We start from the raw sequence: 20044 nt of genomic DNA, 5'->3' as shown, positions 1-20044 counted from the left end.
AGACTGTTCTTTGGATTTGGTGACCTTTGCATGCTCACTGGAAAAAAAAAATGATCTGGATTACCTGAAAACACTATTGGATCTACCTTTGTGTGCCGTGCGTGACAGAAGGACTCCGAGCAAAAGTAGATCCACGTATTTATGACACAGTTGTCTCCCCCCAGCCATCGAGCGGGATTTCTTGGGTGTGAGGGACCCGCCTGGTCGTGTTTTCGTGGGACCCGGGGATTTAGGATTGTAATCGAGAGTGGGCAGTTAGGACGGATTTGATGCCGTCCTCCATCACGGACGAGAAGGCACTTTGCATGCACCGAGCTGTTGATCCATAGACAGTTCCCGTCATGGCTGCCGAGCCTGTGTCTGCGAACAAGACGGCCGCTGGAACATTTTTGGATTATTTTTTCTATTCTGTCCAAGATCTTAGAGAATTCCAAGATGTTTACGTGGCGTCTGGCTGATCCAGAGCTGAATACGAGTCACATCTGGCTGAGCCAGCGCCAAGTACAAGATGGCCGCCAGCCTGCCATTTTGCACAAGAGCCGCCAGTAGCCACTGGTTATATGGCCGCTGCCCTGAGCCACTGCACAAGATGGCCGCCATCCCGCACCACAGCACAAGATGGGCCGACTCAATGCCTGATCTCCAGACAAGGGGCCACTGACCTCGCATCATTTTCGATTATTAACGATTCTCGTATTACGCGATTATGATCTCCTTTCACAACAGTCAAACGAAAATACACTACAAAGTGATTGCAGTATTAAAAAAGTCAGCTACTGAATTACTTTAACTTAACTCTTTTATTGATAACAACAACTCAAAAGCACTTTTCGGTGCCTGTAGTTATGTTCAGAATTATTTGGTGGTGCCCGATGTTCGGTTAGAACACAGAAATGAATACATGTTCTTGTGTGTGACTCATGCAAGTTGAACTAAACAATACGGATAATGAAAGGCTTATTTCCTAAGGCCGTAGGCAGAACCAACATACTGTAGAAATTGGACAATTTTCTTATAGAAAGACAACGTGTTCAGGTGGAGAAGACTGCAGGTTGCAGTCGAAACATGTCAAGGTAAGGAAAAAGTTTTTTCTCCACCTGAACACCTTGTCTTTCTAGAAGAAAACTGTCCAATTTAATCATTAAGAAGACAAAATGAACATTTTTGAACAACTTACTGTAGCTTCAGCTTACACACTGTACTGTAGAACACAGTGACCAAAATGCAAACACACTAACTTGTGAGCATCAAGTTGTACTAAACATTCATAGCTCTGGAATGACCAGATTCTTATGGAGGAAGACCAGCTGTCCCACATGTTGTGGCGTGAGTGTGATCCGTTGTGCTGACACAATGGTCTCCAGCAGTGGAGAACACTCTCTCTGCAGCAATGCTCGTACCTGGGATACATAAATATCGTTTGGCCAGCTTAGCTAGGAGACATGTCAAACGGGAGCGTGTCCGACGGCGCTGTGTTTACCGACAACAATGACAGCAACAGTGGCGACCCGACGCAGCCGAGTAAGAGCTCGCAGCCGGCCCCTACCGGAGCACCAGCAGCCGATCGCTTAGCGGTTTCCCCGTCGGAGTTTCCCAACAGCGACGGCTCCATGCGAGGTAGAGGGAGAGACCCAAAAAGAGTGCCACAACAGAGCCGATCACTTACAATAACAGCACTGCTCAAAACGAAAACGAGGGCATTTTCTCGTGCGGGGTTTGTGGTAAGATGTTTCCAGACGACGCCCAGTTGAGAAACCACGAGACGCAGCACGGGACGTTCAACGGCGGCGTGAGCACGGGAGTGGAGCTGGTCGCTGTGGACGGCCCGATGATGATCTCTCTTGCTAACTGGAACTGGGCGCGTTCGTGACGTTCAACTCCCGGTATAACATTTTTTACAAAATAAAATAATGCCAAAATTTTTTTTTTTTTAAATAAATAAAAAAATCGATTTTTGAAAATTTAATAATCGATTCATACTCGTCCATAACATACTCGCGATTAATCAATAATCCATTTTTTTCACCACCCCTACAGGCCAGGTGTGAAATACAACGGTTAATTCTCTGGCAACCTCTGCCTGTCTGCCAAAGAGTCAAAACATTGAAGACACTCTATATCTATAATGGTCCTCCTCTGCTATCCAGTAATGCTGAGCCACTAACAGACTGGATAGACACAAGTTGTGTAGATGGAGCTGCTGCCATCTTGATGAGTGCCATTCTGAGCGCTGGGACAGAGCTGTAGATTCAATGATGTCTCACTCTGAAACAGCTATTTGAATGGGGGTAAACTCACAAAATAACCGATGCATAAAGGACCTATCTTTTCAAGCAAGAGCAGGCTCACATGACTCAGAGACGTCACACCATTACAGCTCTCAGTTTAGCATCGTAACATAAGGAGCTGTTTGTGCTAAAGTCCCAATGTAGGCCAATATATTAAGCCTTATTGAATCTCTGCAGGCTGTACATACTGTACACTACAGTATCTGTCAAAATCTTTTGAAAATCTACATTAAAGCAAGTTCTTACAATTGATATCTTAATTTTTATTGGTTGTGTCATTTGACTGTAAATATTTTGCAGCTAAGTATATTATATTGCCGCATATATACAAAATAATAATTAAAATATTATATTGCTTTTGGAATTTTCTTTTTATTTTTTTGTTGTGATTTATTTTATTTTGTTTATTTATTGAATTATTCAGTTATCACCCTGGAATTTTTTATTTTACACCTCTAATACAATATCAAAATGAAGATTAATGCAGAAGTTAAATTTGATTAGAAGCTGTATATTAAAGTCACTCTATGTATGAACTGCATTTTTAATGTGTTTTAAATTAATAGACAGGAAAGTAAAATATAGCCTCCCTGCTTCCACTCTTCTGAGAAGGTTTTCCGCTAGACGTTGAAACACAGCTGCAGGGAATTACTGTCATTTCCTCCAAAGTTCTCCTATAATGAGTTGTACTCCTGTATGAGTTTCTTACTTCTGTTAAACATCAAGAAGATATATTTTGAAGAATGCTGCTAACCAAACAGTAGACGGTAGCCACTGACTTCATTCTATGGAAGTCAGTGGCTACCGTCATTGTTCATGTGACATCAGTGGTTCAACTGTAATGTTATGCGTCATGGTGCTCTTGTGAACGTGTGTCAAAGACTGAGACGGAAGATAAGAAATTGTTGAATAAAGTCATTATTTTTGTTTTCTTTGGGCACAAAAGGTGTTCTTCATAATTTTAAGGTTGAACCACTGTTGCCACATGGATTACTTTACCAATGTCCTTACTACCTTTCTGGGCATTGAACATGTCAGTTGTGTTGCTGTCTATGCAGGGTCAGAAAGCTCTCGGATTTCATCAAAAATATCTTAATTTGTGTTCTGAAGATGAATGAAGGTCTTATGGGTTTGGAACGATATGAGGGTGAGTAATTAATGACAGAATTTTCATTTTTGGGTGAACTATCGCTTTAAGCAAAACAAATGCATACAGTATGTTGCTAGAACTCAAACCATAAACTATGGAAAGTGTTATACTTTATTACTTATAAATATCACACTTATAGACCTCTTAATGATTTTGAATTACTGAATCCTTTATTTATGCTGTCTTTTCTTTCTCTCCCCTTTTCTTTCCTCTGTATTGTTATCGGCCTCAAAGGTACCGCATTCATAAATGACTAATGAGGAAGTAGGGATCCTGTTTTGCAACAGCGTTTGACAACACACCTACTCGGACGTTTCGGACACGGCCTACCTTCGAACAGCTCAGCAGGAGGACACTGCTCTGCCAGGATGGGATGCCAAGATGTGCCTCCAACTAAACACTGACACAGACATGACTAAAAGATCACACTTGCAGGTGTGAGACAGAACTAGGGGAGATCAGAAAAATGCACATCCAAGACTAAACTAGATGATTATAGTTCAAAGGTACAGCATCGGAAGACATAAGCAGTGGAGCCTAATGAATACATGCTGCTGTATTATATGATCATAACAGACCATTTAAGTAAATGAATATAGTTCAGAATAAATAAGTCTGCAATAAATAAACATTATTTACTGTTGTTGAAAGAAGTCCCTTATATCTGACAATTCATAATAACTTTTATAGTTTTAGTCAAAATAGTTTTGCTGCTTAATATTTTTGTGGAAACCATGATACACTATCATTTAAAGGTTTTGTATAAAATAAAATGAAATATAATAAAAAGAAAAAAAACAGGATGCATGAAATTAATCAAAAGTGACAGTAAGTGCATTATATATATTTTTTAATTACAAATAAATACTGTTCTTTTAAATGTCCTATTCATCAAGGAATAAAGAAAAAATTATCATAATTTCCACAAAAATATTAAGCTGTTTTCACATATTTAAATGTGAATAAATGATGTTGTTTAAAATGTTCTATTCATCAAAGAATAATGAAATAAATTATCATAATCTCCACAAAATTATGATGCTTTTTCACATATTCAAATGTAAATAAATGCTGTTCTTTTACATTTTCTATTCATCAAAGACTGAGGAAAAAAGTATCACGATTTCTATGAAAATATTAAGCTGTTCTCAATAATAAGAACCATTGTTGATTGAATTTCAATAATAACTGGTAATAACTGACTAGATATCGATAGATATGCTGTGTTACACACAAACATACACACACACCACATACTGACTTACAATGTCTTGTTCAACAATGTTTCTTGACGCTGTCATAAACTGGTCCTTCAGGAAATTGCTTTTCCATGACTACACACAAAAGACCCTCACCTCAAGATCAACATCACATGCGATATCAGCTTCACTATCCAGGAAATTACATTTTTACCCCTTTAGGACCAATACACAGGCACATAGACTATACAGAGCAGACACATACAAATGCTAGACTAGAAAACCCCAAAATTATAATTATACCAAGAGATAAAAGGAAGCAGAAATGTGCCCTTTGACTCAGGAAAGCTCCAGTGCTTTCTGGCACGATATTATGAACCAAAGCATAAATACTGAAAAAAACAGGGTTATTATCGTTACCAAAAACTAAAATATTTTCATTACTAGCAGCAAAATAAAAGGTAATAAAAATAAAATAATAATAAAAAAATAACTTATTTTATTTCGGCTACTTGCCAGGACAACATTTTTTTTTTTTTTTTTTTTTATTTATCTTAAAAGTACTAAAGTAACTAAAACTAAATCAACAAAAACTAATAACTAAATAGAATGATAAAAAATTATGTAACTCAAAATCAAAATGAAAAAAAAAAAAAACTCATGAAAACGTCAAAACATTGCTAAATTACTAAAAAATTTAACTAAAATAAAGTGAAAAGAAAATATAAAAAAAAAAATATATCTTTTAAATATGAAAAACTACAGTAGTATATCAATGACACTAAAATAACACTGACTTGGAAATCTAAAGCTAATATTACATAAAGACACATTATTTAACAAGCTACAATATGGCTGCCCCTACCACTACAGACCCATTTTACACATGGATGTGAACACATGGAAAGAGACATTTGTCAAAGGATTAACTTGGATTCAGGAAGGAGCACTGCTCATCTCAGCTCACTCACTATTCATGGTATTTGCTGAATTTGCATTATCTGAGATGTTAAATCATTTAGCGATTCAGCACAGACTCTTTTGACTGTTAAAAGTCACATATTAAAGTACTAACTGCAAAACCTTCTTATTGCTGACAGATATTTAGGATCCACAGTGAGCTTATGGCCAATGGAGAGTCAATACAGACAATTTACTGGCTACAAATTATCACTGCCGGTCAAGAAAGTGTACTTTGCATTTGTTTTTTTTGTTTGTTTTCTTTTTATAACAATATATATATATATAATACATTTATCCTTGCATTTCCATTCAAAGTTTGGAAAAAGTAAGACTTTTTAACTTTTTAAAAGAATATAATGCTCACCAAGGCTCCGTTTATTTAATCAAAAATACAGTAAAAACAGTAACATTGTGAAATATTATATTTTAAAAGAAAAAATATTTTAATATATCATTTATTCCTGTGATGTCAAAGCTGAATTTTCAGAAGCCATTTCTTCCGTGTCACATGACCCTCCAGAAATCATTCTAATAAGCTGATTTGCTGCTCAAGAAACATTTACTATTATAATCAGCTGAAAGCAGTTGTGCTGCTTAATATTTTTGCGGAAATCATGACACATTTTTTCAGGATCCTTTGATGAAAAGAAAGCTCAAAAGAGCATCATTATCTGAAACAGAAATCTTTGTAACTTTCTTAATGTCTTTACTGTCCCTTTTGAGCAATATAATGCATCCATAATTATTTTTAATTAATTGTTATTAATTAGAAAAGTATTCATTTCTTTCACAACAACACAAAATCTTACTGTCCACAAACTTTTGAATGGTAGCGCATAAAATTTTTTGTATGAAAATAAATAAATAAATAAATTAGTAGTCAATCGATTCAAAATAATTAACTAATTAATCTCACATTTTTTTCTGAAATCATGATTAATCCCACCTAACAAAGTTTTTAAATATACTTTTATATTGCAATAGTTTCACATTCAATCTTCAACTTAATGTACAAACAACATAAAGACAGTATATTTGTTTAACTGCATCTTTTTTATGACTGATGGCGAGTATCACTGATACCAATACTGATGTCTCTATAAAATTGTCCCCCCCAATATTTAACTAAGTGCTATCAATTTTAACATTTAATAGACTTTAAATAATAACTTGAAACAATCTTCACATTAACCCATTATAATAAATGTCATATTTACCTGTGCCCTTCAGCATAAATATACAGAAATTGTATACAATTATCAAACACTAAACTTAAAAAATGAATCGCCTGCGTTAATGGCAGTGCTAAAATAATTAAATAAATAAATAAATGTTTTCTGTGCATATTTCTAATAAGTTGCAGTTTGCTGAAACATCACTCAACTTTGCAGATGTATGTGTAACTGTGATTTATTTACGCTCAAGTCAAACCTTATTCTTCCAGTGTTTCTCCTTTAGCATAAACCAAAATCAGCATGACATTTATATCTCGGCACAAATCCTCCATACTCATACAGTGTGCATTTATACAGCCATTCAGAGATGAACTCATCAATCTCACGAGTGAGTGGGTGGTCACCGGCGCGCTCCAGCAGGGCAAAGGGACTCGGTGGATTGAGTTAGAGGATGCTGAAATGTGTGGCGGGCAGCTCAAGGCCACCAGCTTTATGAGGAACAATCCTCCACTTCCACTCAAGTGGCAAAAACACCATTAGTGCTCTCCACCAGGGAACAAATGATAGGGTGAGCGGATTACAATGCCATTGTGCATGTGTGAGTGAGTAGACTGTGTGTCTTGACACGAGGGTTTACTATCTACCTGTAAGCCACAATGAGACAGACTGCTTACCTGCTCATACTTTGCTGCCTTCTGAGTATCGTTGAACAAGCGGAGATTCAGACGTGCTTTCTCCTGCAAAACATGCTGAAGCTCACTCTCCTGTCAAGACACACACAACACACACATAGAAAGGTTAGATTCTCAGTTTTGTGGCACACATTTTCAAACGCACTTGTGTCTAGCAGAAATACTCACAGGCACACACTGAAAAACACACGTTTAGACGGCAGGGTGTATTCCTGGTAAGAGCCGAGAGTTTCTAACACCGCAAGTGTTAGTCAATGCATTATTCATTTTGAGGAGAGCGAGACAGGGAGAGAGTGAGTGAGTAAAGACAGTAAGAGAGAGAGAGAGAGAGAGAGAGAGAGAGAGACGCTGCGGCCCATCTGTCTTAGAAAGACTGACACTGAGGGTTTGAACTACAGAGATCGGTAGTCAACTGAAATCATGCGGTCTCCACACAACACGTCTAGAACAGTCTACATAGACAAGGAGAACAAGAACGAGAGAGCGAGTCCATCACTAAATCAGCATAGCCTAAGTTACAGCAATGGAAAAGAAAAGTTGTTTTAGAGGAAGAGGAAATGATTCCATTTTGATGCAAAATAATTGAAATTTTATTGAAATGAAATAGAAATGAACTGTTCACAGTAAGTGCATATTGACTTTCATTAATGTTACCTTTGTAATTTATTCCATTTTGATAAATGTATAAATGTTTGATTTTAATATAAATACATTTTGAAAGAAATTAATATTTGTATTCAGGAAGGACACATTAAACTTAAAAAGTGACAATTGATCTATATATCTATGTATCTATAACTAATCAATAACTATATCTATCTATCTATTATTATTTTTACTTTGCATTTGTAACAGAATCCAGAAATCAGCATATTAGAATGATTTCTGAAGGATCATGTGACACTGAAATCTGGAAAAGTGACTACTGAAAATTCAGTTTTGCCATCACAGGAATACATTATATTTTCAAATATACATTAAAGACATTTATTTTAAATCACAACAATGCTACTTTTGTTAATATTTTATTTATCAAAGGAACAACCTTGGTGAACGTAACACTCTTCTTTCAAAATATTACAAATACAAATTTTAGAGACCTATGGAATTTAATTTCTTTTAGTGCAAAACATTTTAAATCACAATAATACTAATTTTGTTAATGTTTTATTGATCAATAAAATTATTGAATAAAAAATGCAGACCTATGCAATTTAACTTAATTTATTTTACTGTAAATTAATTATATTTCATTTTGATTTGATTTTTATATTCTTTATATTCTTCACATTATTATTTTTTACTATTATTTCACAGATTTTGCAATGTGTTGTCAGACCAATGAAGCACACTAAACTGAAATTAAAACATAATTGAGAGAGACAGACAGAGAGAGGAAGCAAGATTGAGAAGTACAGGAAAGTAATGCTGATGAGGCACTACCCAAGAGAGGAGAGAAGCACACAACACATCAGACAGCATGCTGCTTTTATGACTGAATCATCTGTACACCTTTAAATAGCTCTGTATAATTAGGTTAACATCTCAAATGATTGGTTAATCTTGAATGCTGCAGAAAATTTGCATACGCCCCCTAACCAAACCCCCATCCTACACAGCTTTCTCCCCTCACTGCAAGAGAAAAACTTAATTACACTCCACCAACATCCACGTGGTCTGACACTAGCGTCACTTACTCAAGTTATCTTCAGGCAAGAGCCACAAATGTGAGTATTCATGTGTTCACGTGTGCATCTCTGCGTGTGTGTGTGTATGTGCTTGTGTGGCCTCAGATATGTTGGAGCATAAAAATATTTACTTTCTGGTTTATGCTCATGGTGGAGATTCCCAACCACATATCCCAGAAGAGAAAATATATGTACAGTATTTCACTTTGTTAAATCTATAAAACAGAAAAAAAAAAATCTTTTACTCCAATAAAGCTCAATAACAAATAATGTAATTGCAAATATAATGAAGAGCAAAATAATAATAATAATACACAAATAAATAAATAAATAGGTTCAAACGTCAGTGACCTTCCTTCATACAAGCACACATTAGACATGTGCCGGTATTCTGTAATGCGATATATCACGATAATGAATATGCACAATATTACTATTGTGGGTACTTCAAAATACCGTGAAGAATTATTTATTACAAATTATTCCGAATTTTGAATGCATTTTATGAACACTTTTCCTGGTCACAACAATCCTGTATGCTGCTTGAAAGACGCGTGCGCACTCTGATGTAAACAAGCATGGATGAGAAGCGCATGGCAGAGAGACGTTGTATTTTTTTAAACAGATAAATAACTTCTGTAGCAAATGTAGCTCTTGCTCATTGTTAATGTTAATGCATTAACCAAAGTTAACTAATGAGATCTTAGTGTAAAGTGATACCTATTGGTCTTTATAATTCTTTTGCACTTTAATCTGTGTAAGATTTTTAACTTTATAGATTTTTTTGTGTATTGCTTTATTGTTTTTAAATGTTCAGTTATTTTTGTTTTAAGAAAAAAGTTATTAAACCTGTTATACTGTATTATAACAATACTTTTTTGCAACTAAATTCCAATATCGTGATATTACCGTATACCGTGATAAAAGCTTTAGCAATTAATCGCAACATGAAAATCTGATACTGGCATATCCCTAGCACACACACTGTACATACATAGACACACACACACACACACACACACACACACACACACACACACACACACACACACACACACACACACTCTTGCCTCATAACAGAAGTAAGATCACCTCCATTTCTCTCCATTCTCTCTCATCGAAAGGCCATTGTCATTTCAACTAGCGTCAATTCGCTGCAGTCACTTCCAATCTCTCCTGAGCTGCACATGATTGCATTGGCAGCCCACTCTCTGAACATCGATCCAAAAAAACTCTGAACGGATGATAGACTAAGCCTCGATTGACCCGGTGTAGAGGAGAGAGAGAGAGCGAGAGAGCTAATGATTACAGATTAGACACATATAAACTTGATTCACATCGAATGCCTAACACTAACAAATTGCATGAAGCAGCCCAGGAGACTCAGCACAGTTTCTGCAGCACCATCATTTGCATGAGCAAATTATGAAAAAAACAAATGGTAAAAAAGGGAGGGATGCCATGAGGGAGGTCGTTACAAAAACATTCTATTCATTCTGCTGGAAGAGCTTGCTAATAATGTATTAGAAGTGAAGCATACACTAATTACACACACACTTGTATCTGGAACCCTCTGCTCTCTGCATCAGAACATGTTTTATGATTATGTTCAGAACAACATAATACTGGAAATAATGTAATATTTACTTTTGTGCTTGCCTGTATTGAACTTTGTATTGCATAAAGAACAGTGAGAACTACTTAAAAATATACAGTTGGGCATATCTCCAAAGAAAATAAAAGATGTAGCTATGAACAATAACCTGTTACTATTAGAATTGTTCATACGTTTAAGACACAGTATATTATGATTACAAAAAGGCACAGAATCAGGAATGTAGTTTTAAAGTTTAAAAAATATATATACATTAAAAATCAAGATATTATGACATGAATAGGTAGTGCATACAGTATGTATAGATATGTGTTTATCTACCTATGTGCTCCCCGTGACCCAGTTTCTTCCTCTCGTTTTGATTAGTCTTTTGGTTCAGGTGTGTCCCGTTAATTACACTCGTTTAGTTCTATATTTAAAGTGTTGTCTGTCCCTTGGTTCCTTTGTCATCTATACAAGTGCTATGTGTGTGTTCCGGCCAGCCCTGTGTTACCCTGGTTGTGGATTATTAAAGACTGTTATTTGTGAAACTCCGTCTTTGTTCTCCTTCACTCACGCACAGCAGTATCGTGACAGAATACCGGACCTAATAAGATGGTGAATTTTATTTTTGGATGGTGTTGTAGCCAGACATCCTGCTTTGTGGAAGATGTCCAGTCGAAGAGAGGGTAATGGATGTCAGGCCCTTCCAGGAAATAAGCACCACTGACCTTTGAGACGACACAATCCGTTCTGCTTGCTCACCAAACACCTCTCTCTCTCTTTGCAAGCGCTCTGTTCAAGGGAGAGCTAGCGTATTCCCATTGACACCAGGATTCATGCTACAATGAGCCTGATATATGGCAATACTGAGATTATGAGTTTGTGATTAAGGTCATAAAGGGGTTTTTAATTTTATGAAGAAAATCTGAGTGGTGCTTTCAAAGGCAAAATTCGTCACATATCATTAAAGTGGTTGCCGGGCCATTGTTACGTGACTGCTAATTTGTTTTTTAGCATGTTGCTAAATCTACAGTTTGAGTTACAGTCCCTTCTTCTCTGTAACAACCACTCAACAGAAGCATGACCTTAAAATAGAACAAGCAAGAATAAGTCCCTTTGGCAAAGTCACACCAGCCACTTCAGTAACGCACATCTACATACTAAAAGGTATACCAGAGGCACTGCCCTGTCTGTATGTTTACAAAAAAACAGAACAGTGACATGAATTAACAATGGTATAGCCACAGCGCTAATCATCTTTGACCCAGTTAAGAGGCAAATACTAAACACATACAATTTGCATATGCTTTATTAAATAATTGCCTGTTTGATTCTCACATGAATAATCTCTGATCTAACGCTTTAGGTGATGGTCCTGCTCCAAATTAACCACTGCCATTTTTGGCTCCAAGAAAGCATGTGCTTTCCAATCAGACAATGTGACAAATAGGGACAAGCTAGGAATACTGTATCTCTTTGTATTGTTTTTTTTTTTTTTTAATCATATTCATTTAGACACTTTTTAAAAAAAATAAATTAATTAAGATTTTTATTCAGGATCCATTGATTAATAGTGATAGTAAAGACATTTATAATGTTTTAAAATTTCGATTTCAAACAAATGTTGAGCTTTCTATTTATCAAAAAAAGTCATCAAATCAGCATAAGAGAATGATTTCTAAAGGATCATGTGACACTGGAGACTGGAGTAATAGCAGCTGAAAATTCAGCTCTGCCATCACAGAAATAAATTTTATTTTAAAAAACATATTCCATAATTCATTTTAAAATACTTCACAGTCTACATTTTTACCAATTCAAAATTGGCTAGAATCTATCCTACTATTAGGACTGGTTCTTATTCTTTTAGATTTATCGGCTGCTTTTGATACCATAGACCACTCCTTACTATTATCTAGATTAGAGTCTTGGGTAGGTCTAAAAGCAAACGCTCTGAAATGGTTTCAGTCATACCTTTCTGACAGAAAGTTTTTAGTGAAGCTGGAAAATTTTTCCTCTTCCCCTGCTCCTCTGACCTGTGGCCTTCCACAAGGCTCTATTTTAGCTCCCTCTCTATTCTCTCTGTACATGCTGCCTCTGGGTTCTATTCTACGAAAACATGTGTTTTTCTTCATTCATTTCTAACAGAGCGGTAATTGGGCAGGTGACACTCAAATCTTGTCAGAGAATAGACTTTAAAATTCTCCTCTTTGTTTATAAACATAACAAAGCTCCTGTCTATTTATCTGAACTTCTTCATCCTTATACTCCATCTAGAAGCCTACGATCCTGTGACCAGGCTTTGCTGGTGGTCCCTTGCGTTAGACTAAAGCATAGAGGGGAGCGTGCATTTGCAGTGGCAGGGCCACGACTCTAGAATACCCTGCCTTTAGAGATTAGACTGGCCCCTTCCTTGTCTATTTTTAAGTCCTTGCTAAAAACCTTTTTATTTTCCTTAGTGTATTGACTACTGTGATATGTTAAATTTTTAAATGGGTGGTTTTAAATTTTTGTATGGTCTATTTTCCATATGTGTAATGTGTAATAATGCTCTTCTGTAAAGCACTTTGGTCAGCCTGGAGGCTGTGGTAAATGCGCTATACAAATAAAATTGAAATTGAATTTAGTCCTGGATGCATCAGATGCCTACACTCACCAGCCACAACAGCCCATATGTTCTGTTCATGCCCAAAATTGGAGGGATTTTGGAGAGATATCTTTAAATCTTTTAGTGATACTGTAGATATGGTGTTTCTATTGACCCTGACCCCCTCTTAGCCATTTTCGGTACTAGTCCTGAAGACACTGTGCTTACGAAAGGAATGCATAAGGTAATTGCCTTTACCAAACTGTTGGCAAGACGTTTAATTCTCTTCCATTGGAAAAAAGCTGAGCCCCCAACACATAATAGATGGGTTAAAGAAGTGATGTATTTTATCCAGCTTGAAAAAAATCTAATTTGCTGTCAGAGGCTCAAAACGCACTTTTTTGAAACATGGTCACCCTTCTTTACATATTTTGATGACTTACAATTTACTTGGGGGGAGGGGGGGTACCTAAACACTGGAACAAATATGGACCTACAGACTCTGTGCCACTCAACTACTTTGATTTATTTATTATTATTATTATTATTACAATTCTTTTATTATTATATTACATCTTTATTCATTTATTTATTTTTTCTGATGATCTGTTGCCTTGTTTTATAGCATTTTACATCAGTTACAACTATGGTAAAATGAACAGCCTGAGGCAGGTACTGTATAAGTTGGTTAATTTTTCTTCATTTACTTACCGATTTTTTTCACTTGTATATTTAATATATAATTTTCTCATTGTTATTCCTATGTATGTACCTTATACCCTACATATGTACATTGCTGCTACACATTTATTTGTTGTTTTGAAGATAGTGTCCGTTGTCTTTGAACTGTTAGCTATTTGTTTCTGCTGTTAAAACCACACAAAGAGGGAAATGAGGGAATATTCTGGGATGTTTAAGTTTCTTTTTGTTGCAATTATTATTATTATTCGTTTTTTCCTGTTAATATAAATGCCTATAAATAAAGCATTCAATCTTACCACCCCCAAACTTTTGAACATTAGTGTATATACTGTATATGAAATTCTTTCAAAGGCGGGATTTCTTTATTTCAAAGAAACTTCTTTTTAACCAAACAGCTATTAATGCTTGAATCAAAATACACGGCTAAAAAATACAATACAATATTAAATAAATAAATAAATAAAAATAATAATAATAATTAGGGTAACAATATTAAGGGAATGTTTTCCCCACTGTTCTTCACAAAATGAAAACAAGGAAGAAAATTATTATATTGCATGAGTAAATTATACATTTTATGAACCAAATATATATATATATATATATATATATATATATATATATATATTATATATATATATATATATATATATGTGAAACTTTCCATGCAGGGAATATTTTTTAGTGACACAACATAATGATTGAAACAGCAGTTGGAAGAAATTCACAGAAATGAATAAAACTCCAACGGTGTATCAAACTCAACTCTTGATGAATCAGAGACACTCTTAAAACATCACTCTTAAAGCTGTCATAGTTCTGACTCACAAGACAAGGACTGCAAAAGTAGCATGACAAGGTCTTTAAGAAACTTAATGGCCTGATAAAAGTGCATTAAAATGTCAGTAATGGAAATATCACCCAGCTCTATTTGAAACATGTCACAGACACATCCAAAAACAACAGTTCGGGAATCATTCTTGGATGTGCATGAAATCACACATGCATGTAGCCACATGCATGATGTACTACATGGCTGGCTGGAACTATCAGATGTAAATGTGATGAGTGATTAAGAAGAGAGGCAGATGGTCCCCTCAGAGAGACCGTCCCAACATCCCACCTTCCAAGACACAATACAACGCCACCAGCCACAGCTTTACATTACAGGCTGCTGTTCCCATACAAAACAACAGCAGTTAAGGATAACAGGAGTGCACAATTGTGGTGGAGGGACATGAAGAAAGCATGACATTGAGTTCTGAAGTGTTTTTTTTGCTTTTCACATCATGTAAGGACAGCATGTCTATTTTCGTATTTTTTCCATTTATTAGCCTTTCAGTAGTGCACAAAATAAGCACAAAAGCAACCGCTGGAGCTGAGGGGACAAACAGCTCACTCTGCCACTAATGGACACACAAAAACATGCAAGTATATGTATAATAAAAAAAACCCCCCAAAAAAACAGCACACACACTACACAAATAACCCAGGGCACCTCATAGACGGTCCAAAGGCTGGCAGACACAGCTTTTAGGTAATTGAGTTTGGCCCTTGCAGCTTTGCACTCCATCTTTTAACACAGTGTGCTAGTGAAGTTGTACGCTGGGAACATTACGAGACTGATTGCATTCACGCAGAGGTCACGAGAGATAAAAATATGCATTTTAGTGATTTTCACTAGAACTAAACTTTATTTAAACGCCCTGTAATAGCATCCTTTCTGTGTAATGCACTGTGGAGACCTTTAGCCTGCTTTAGACGGTTCCTCTCACGGAGGATGCTGATGGAATTTTCCAGCAACTCAGTCCTCGATATAGGCATAGAAAGGTTCTCTTAATATCAGGTTTACTCAGTTTTATTAAAACAACACCATTGCCATGTTTATACAAATAATTGGATTTATAACTGTAAAATACACTAAAAATGCTATGGGAAAAACCTGTAAGTTGTTCAAGTAAGTAAGTTCCCTTACTCTATGCAGTGAAACACTGTAATGTAATGGGATATTTCATGTAATTTTACAGTAAAATGCTGTAAAATTTAAACTTTCTGGAAGTGAAAAATCGAATCTTTACATTCCCAGAACACTTTACTTCCTACAGAATACTGTGCAACAGCTCACATATTTCATTGAAATAACTATGGCTTTTCTTTCATTGTTTTTTTCCTCATCGTTTACATACATAAGGGTTTAATGTTACATCACATATTATTTAATAATTTGGATTGCATTATTTAAATTTTTTTTATTTGTTTTTTTCCTCATCATTTACATACATAAGGGTTTAATGTTAATTAATATATAAACTCAGATACTTGTGATGAACTTTGACTCATCATGTGATTTTTTTTTTAAACCGTAAGTGTTTTTAGGTCACTGTATTATAAAGGTAAAAAAAAAAGTAATTTTGTATGCTAACATTATTTCACGTGAATTTAAAACCTTTATATTTACATATTTACAACACAGTTGTATCACACAAAAACTGACAGCTTTACACTTTAGTGCTCAGAGAAAGAGGAAAACACTGAACTGTTTGTGTTCCATAACATCTCAGGATCTTCCATCTGGATCGGAGTGAAAAATGCTGATGTTTCAGGTGTAGTTCACTCATTAGGGGACGTGGGCTGGCAGATATAGAAGTTTGAATGAATGTTCTGCCAATCCACAACAAACAATGTTTAATAAAGAAGGAAAAAAGACTTCTATCAGGCTTTGCCAATGTTTGTGTGTGTATAGACCTGTCAGGAGACTAAGCTCTGTGTATTTTTGCAGTCATTACTGTGAAAATGGAGCCTCCTGTGGTATAGAGAGCCCCTGTGGAGAGAAACAGTTATACTGCTGATTCTCACACACTGAGAGACGGGTGTCCTACTGAGACAAACGTGCATTTTTACCTAGCTATTTAAATGTGGATGACTTATTTTGTTTTCAAAAAATAAATTAAAATCATTACAAACCACCCAAAAAGAAATCATTTCAAATGAACACTTCTATTCAGCAAGGATGCACTAAATTGATCAAAAGTGACAGTAAACGCTTTCATTTTGTCACAAAAGATTTCTATTTCATATAAATGTTGACTAATACATGCTGCTTTTGAACTTAATATTACTCAAAGAGTCCTGAAAAAAAAGCATCACACTTAAAGGGGTCATATGATGCAATTTCAATTTTTCCTTTCTCTTTGGAGTGTTTCAAGCTCTTGGTGCATGAAGAAGATCTGTAAAGTTGCAAAGACTTAAGTCTCAAATCCAAAGAGATATACTTTATCAAAGTTAAGACTCTGCCACGCCCCCTTCATTCATTCAAACACGCCCCCACATTTATACATCACTATGTGGAAATATTTGCGTAATGCCGTCCAAATGTTCACTCAAAGATAGAAGGCGTGGTTTCAGTAACCGCAGTTACTGCTGAAGCAGCCATGTCAGAGAGATGCTGTGTGTATCTAGGTGAAAGCAAAAGCACTTTATTTGGCCTTCCGAAAGTAGATGCATTTAGGAATCTTTAAGATTACTTATAACAGAACAGCAACGCATTTTATAAACTACCGTTTCGCGTTTGTGACAGGCGGGGCATAGAGGACCTACAATAATGTACAGTATTTGAAAAATAATGTGTTTTTTGAACATTAAAGCATGTCAACATATTCTGTTACTCCAAATACACAAACTAATGATCTTTAAAAAAAAAAAATCATATGACCCCTTTAAAAAAAATATTAAGCAGCACACCTTTTTTCAACATTGATGACAATAATAAGAAATGTTTCTTTAGCAGCAAATAATAGAATGATTTCTTAAGCATCATGACACTGAGGATTAGTACTTATTGCTGAACATTCAGCTTTTCATGACAGGAATACATTTCACATATTTTAAAATATATTTAAATAGAAAACAGCATTTAAAACCATTTTAAATGATTTTAAATCATATTTCACAATTTCACTATATTTTTTAACATCTACATTAATCCTGGGTAAGCATAAGAGACTTTAAAAAAAATTGTTCTTTTGTGATGGTTAGAGTTTTTTTTTTTTTTTGGTTATGAGGATTAAATAGGTAATTATGAAAGTTTTACAATAATAGATTACAATAAACTTAAGTGTAAATTATCAGACTTTTTTTCCACCTCAAAGCTTACAATACTAAATAATGGCAAATAAATAAACTATATTATTACACTGCTCTCTAAAATATATTTATATGTTTATGTTTTATGCAAGTGATAATGTGTCCCTTTAAGGTGATACAAGATTTCCTAATTACCCTGTCAGTGTTTATTCACCAATAACAACTTCCTGGATATATATTAAATATAAACATACGTTTATTATTTAAAATATAAATATAATTACAGTATTATCTAAAACAGTTAGGATCAATATTTTTATCTGAGTATCTATACAACATCAGCATTGAGAGTATTAATACTTAAATAGCTTGTATTGAATTCACAGCATATGATACAAGAACTCATATTCAATTAATTCCATAAAAGACCAAAAAATGTGAAACTTGGGGCATGACCCACTTAAAAGGTCTTCCTCAGCTCTAAAAAGCCCCGGCAAAGCTTCTCTCATGTGTAATGGATGAAAAGTCTTTCCCGAACGCTGAGGTGAGAGGAATACAGAAGAAGAGAGAGGCTGTTTAAAAGAGCTTCCCTGGCAGTCAGGGACGATTAGTCTCTGTACATACACCTGCACTCTTTATCTCTCTCCCTCATCTTCCTCGCACTCTCTTTCCCCTTCTTTTGCGCTTGCTTTTTTGTCCTTCTGCTCGCTTTGTTTCCCCTGACAGTGGACCTTGGAGTCAGCTCTCCATGTCTGCTTTGTGGGAAGAGCGAGAAAGACCGAGAGAGAGTGGGAAAGAGAGCAAACGCCCTTGAGAGTGTTGAGTATGTATGTGTGTGAAACTAAAGCATTTCCAACATTCATGTGCTTCGGTCAGGCAAACACCTTGATCAGCAACTGTTTAGTCCCCAAAATGTTCGCCCTGGATCAAAATGTATCGTGCCAATCAAAATCCAGTCTAATTATTATACTAAAGCACACGCTTCTCAGGGGTGGGCTGGCAGAAGTGGGCCATTTCCCACAAGGTTGTTTGATCCCTTGTACAATCCTGCACCACCTACAATACCAAATGTTGTGAATTTGAACAATGCATCATACATGTTCCCTGGTCACAGTTAAAGGAGCCATTTTGTCATTTAAGAAAATAAATAAATGTAAACTATAAGTAGGGTGGCCATATGCGCCGTTCATAGCCAGGATTTTAATATTGCGTAAAATATCCAGGTTTAGGCTGTTTGCACTGTGCAGGTCGATCGTTGTGTGACATTTATGAGAGCTATGGAGAGCAGAGCAGAAGGCTCCTTATGCTTTCGAATCAGTCTCGCACCTACTTTGTTGGGGGTTTTTTATCGGTGGGCTGAGATGCTATAAGTCAAACGTATGAACAAACACGTGTGCATATTTACATTGCTTTGATCGTTCCCTGTAGATCTCACCTTCACACGCGCAGCCCCACGATTGGTCGATTATGTCCAATACCTGCATGTTATTGGTCAAACTGCTTTGGATGTTTTAGGCAATATTAAAATCTTGGCCAGGACGTGCCCTGTATGAACGGCGCATATGGCCATCCTAGTCTCGCGTAGTCAGACCTTCAGACTGCTGCTGAAGGTCTGGAGTTCATGGCAGCTTTCACTGTCCAAGGCCCGCCCATGAGGCTGTTTGACTGACATGTCAAACATCCAATCAAAGTTCGTTTGTTCAGCGTCATGTTTCAGGTCGTGGAAATGTCACCATAATAACAGACCGGTGTGTAAAACTCTCGGACAAATTTGATAGATTCTATGCCGTGAACTTCAAATACTTCACATACTTTTGAATCTCCAGCGTTTAGTTGATCCTGATAAGCGCTCATCGTCACCGTTGTAGACACTACGGCTTTCTTCTTTCTTGAGGGGGTTTGGCGTCACGGCATCTTTGT

At 35.9% G+C, this 20044-nt stretch overlaps 1 protein-coding gene across 20 annotated transcripts in view; it reads right to left on the bottom strand.

Annotated features, from left to right (window-relative positions):
• The window catches only part of LOC109095434 (RIMS-binding protein 2-like), a 151870-nt gene that overhangs the window by 63996 nt on the left and 67830 nt on the right, over positions 1-20044 (bottom strand). For all 20 annotated transcript variants that reach the window (XR_006155335.1, XR_006155336.1, XM_042728978.1 and 17 more), the window contains exon 5: positions 7450-7539. Coding sequence is in view for 18 of the 20 variants with exons in the window: in XM_042728978.1 (XP_042584912.1) it covers positions 7450-7539 (90 nt within the window). In the remaining 2 variants the exon portion in view is untranslated. The remainder of the gene's footprint in view (positions 1-7449; positions 7540-20044) is intronic.

The sequence above is a fragment of the Cyprinus carpio genome, chromosome B8 (genome assembly GCF_018340385.1).
Source record: "Cyprinus carpio isolate SPL01 chromosome B8, ASM1834038v1, whole genome shotgun sequence".
Lineage (NCBI taxonomy): Eukaryota > Metazoa > Chordata > Actinopteri > Cypriniformes > Cyprinidae > Cyprinus > Cyprinus carpio.
Note: the sequence above shows the minus strand (reverse complement) of the source record. Positions and strands in the feature narration are given on the sequence as shown.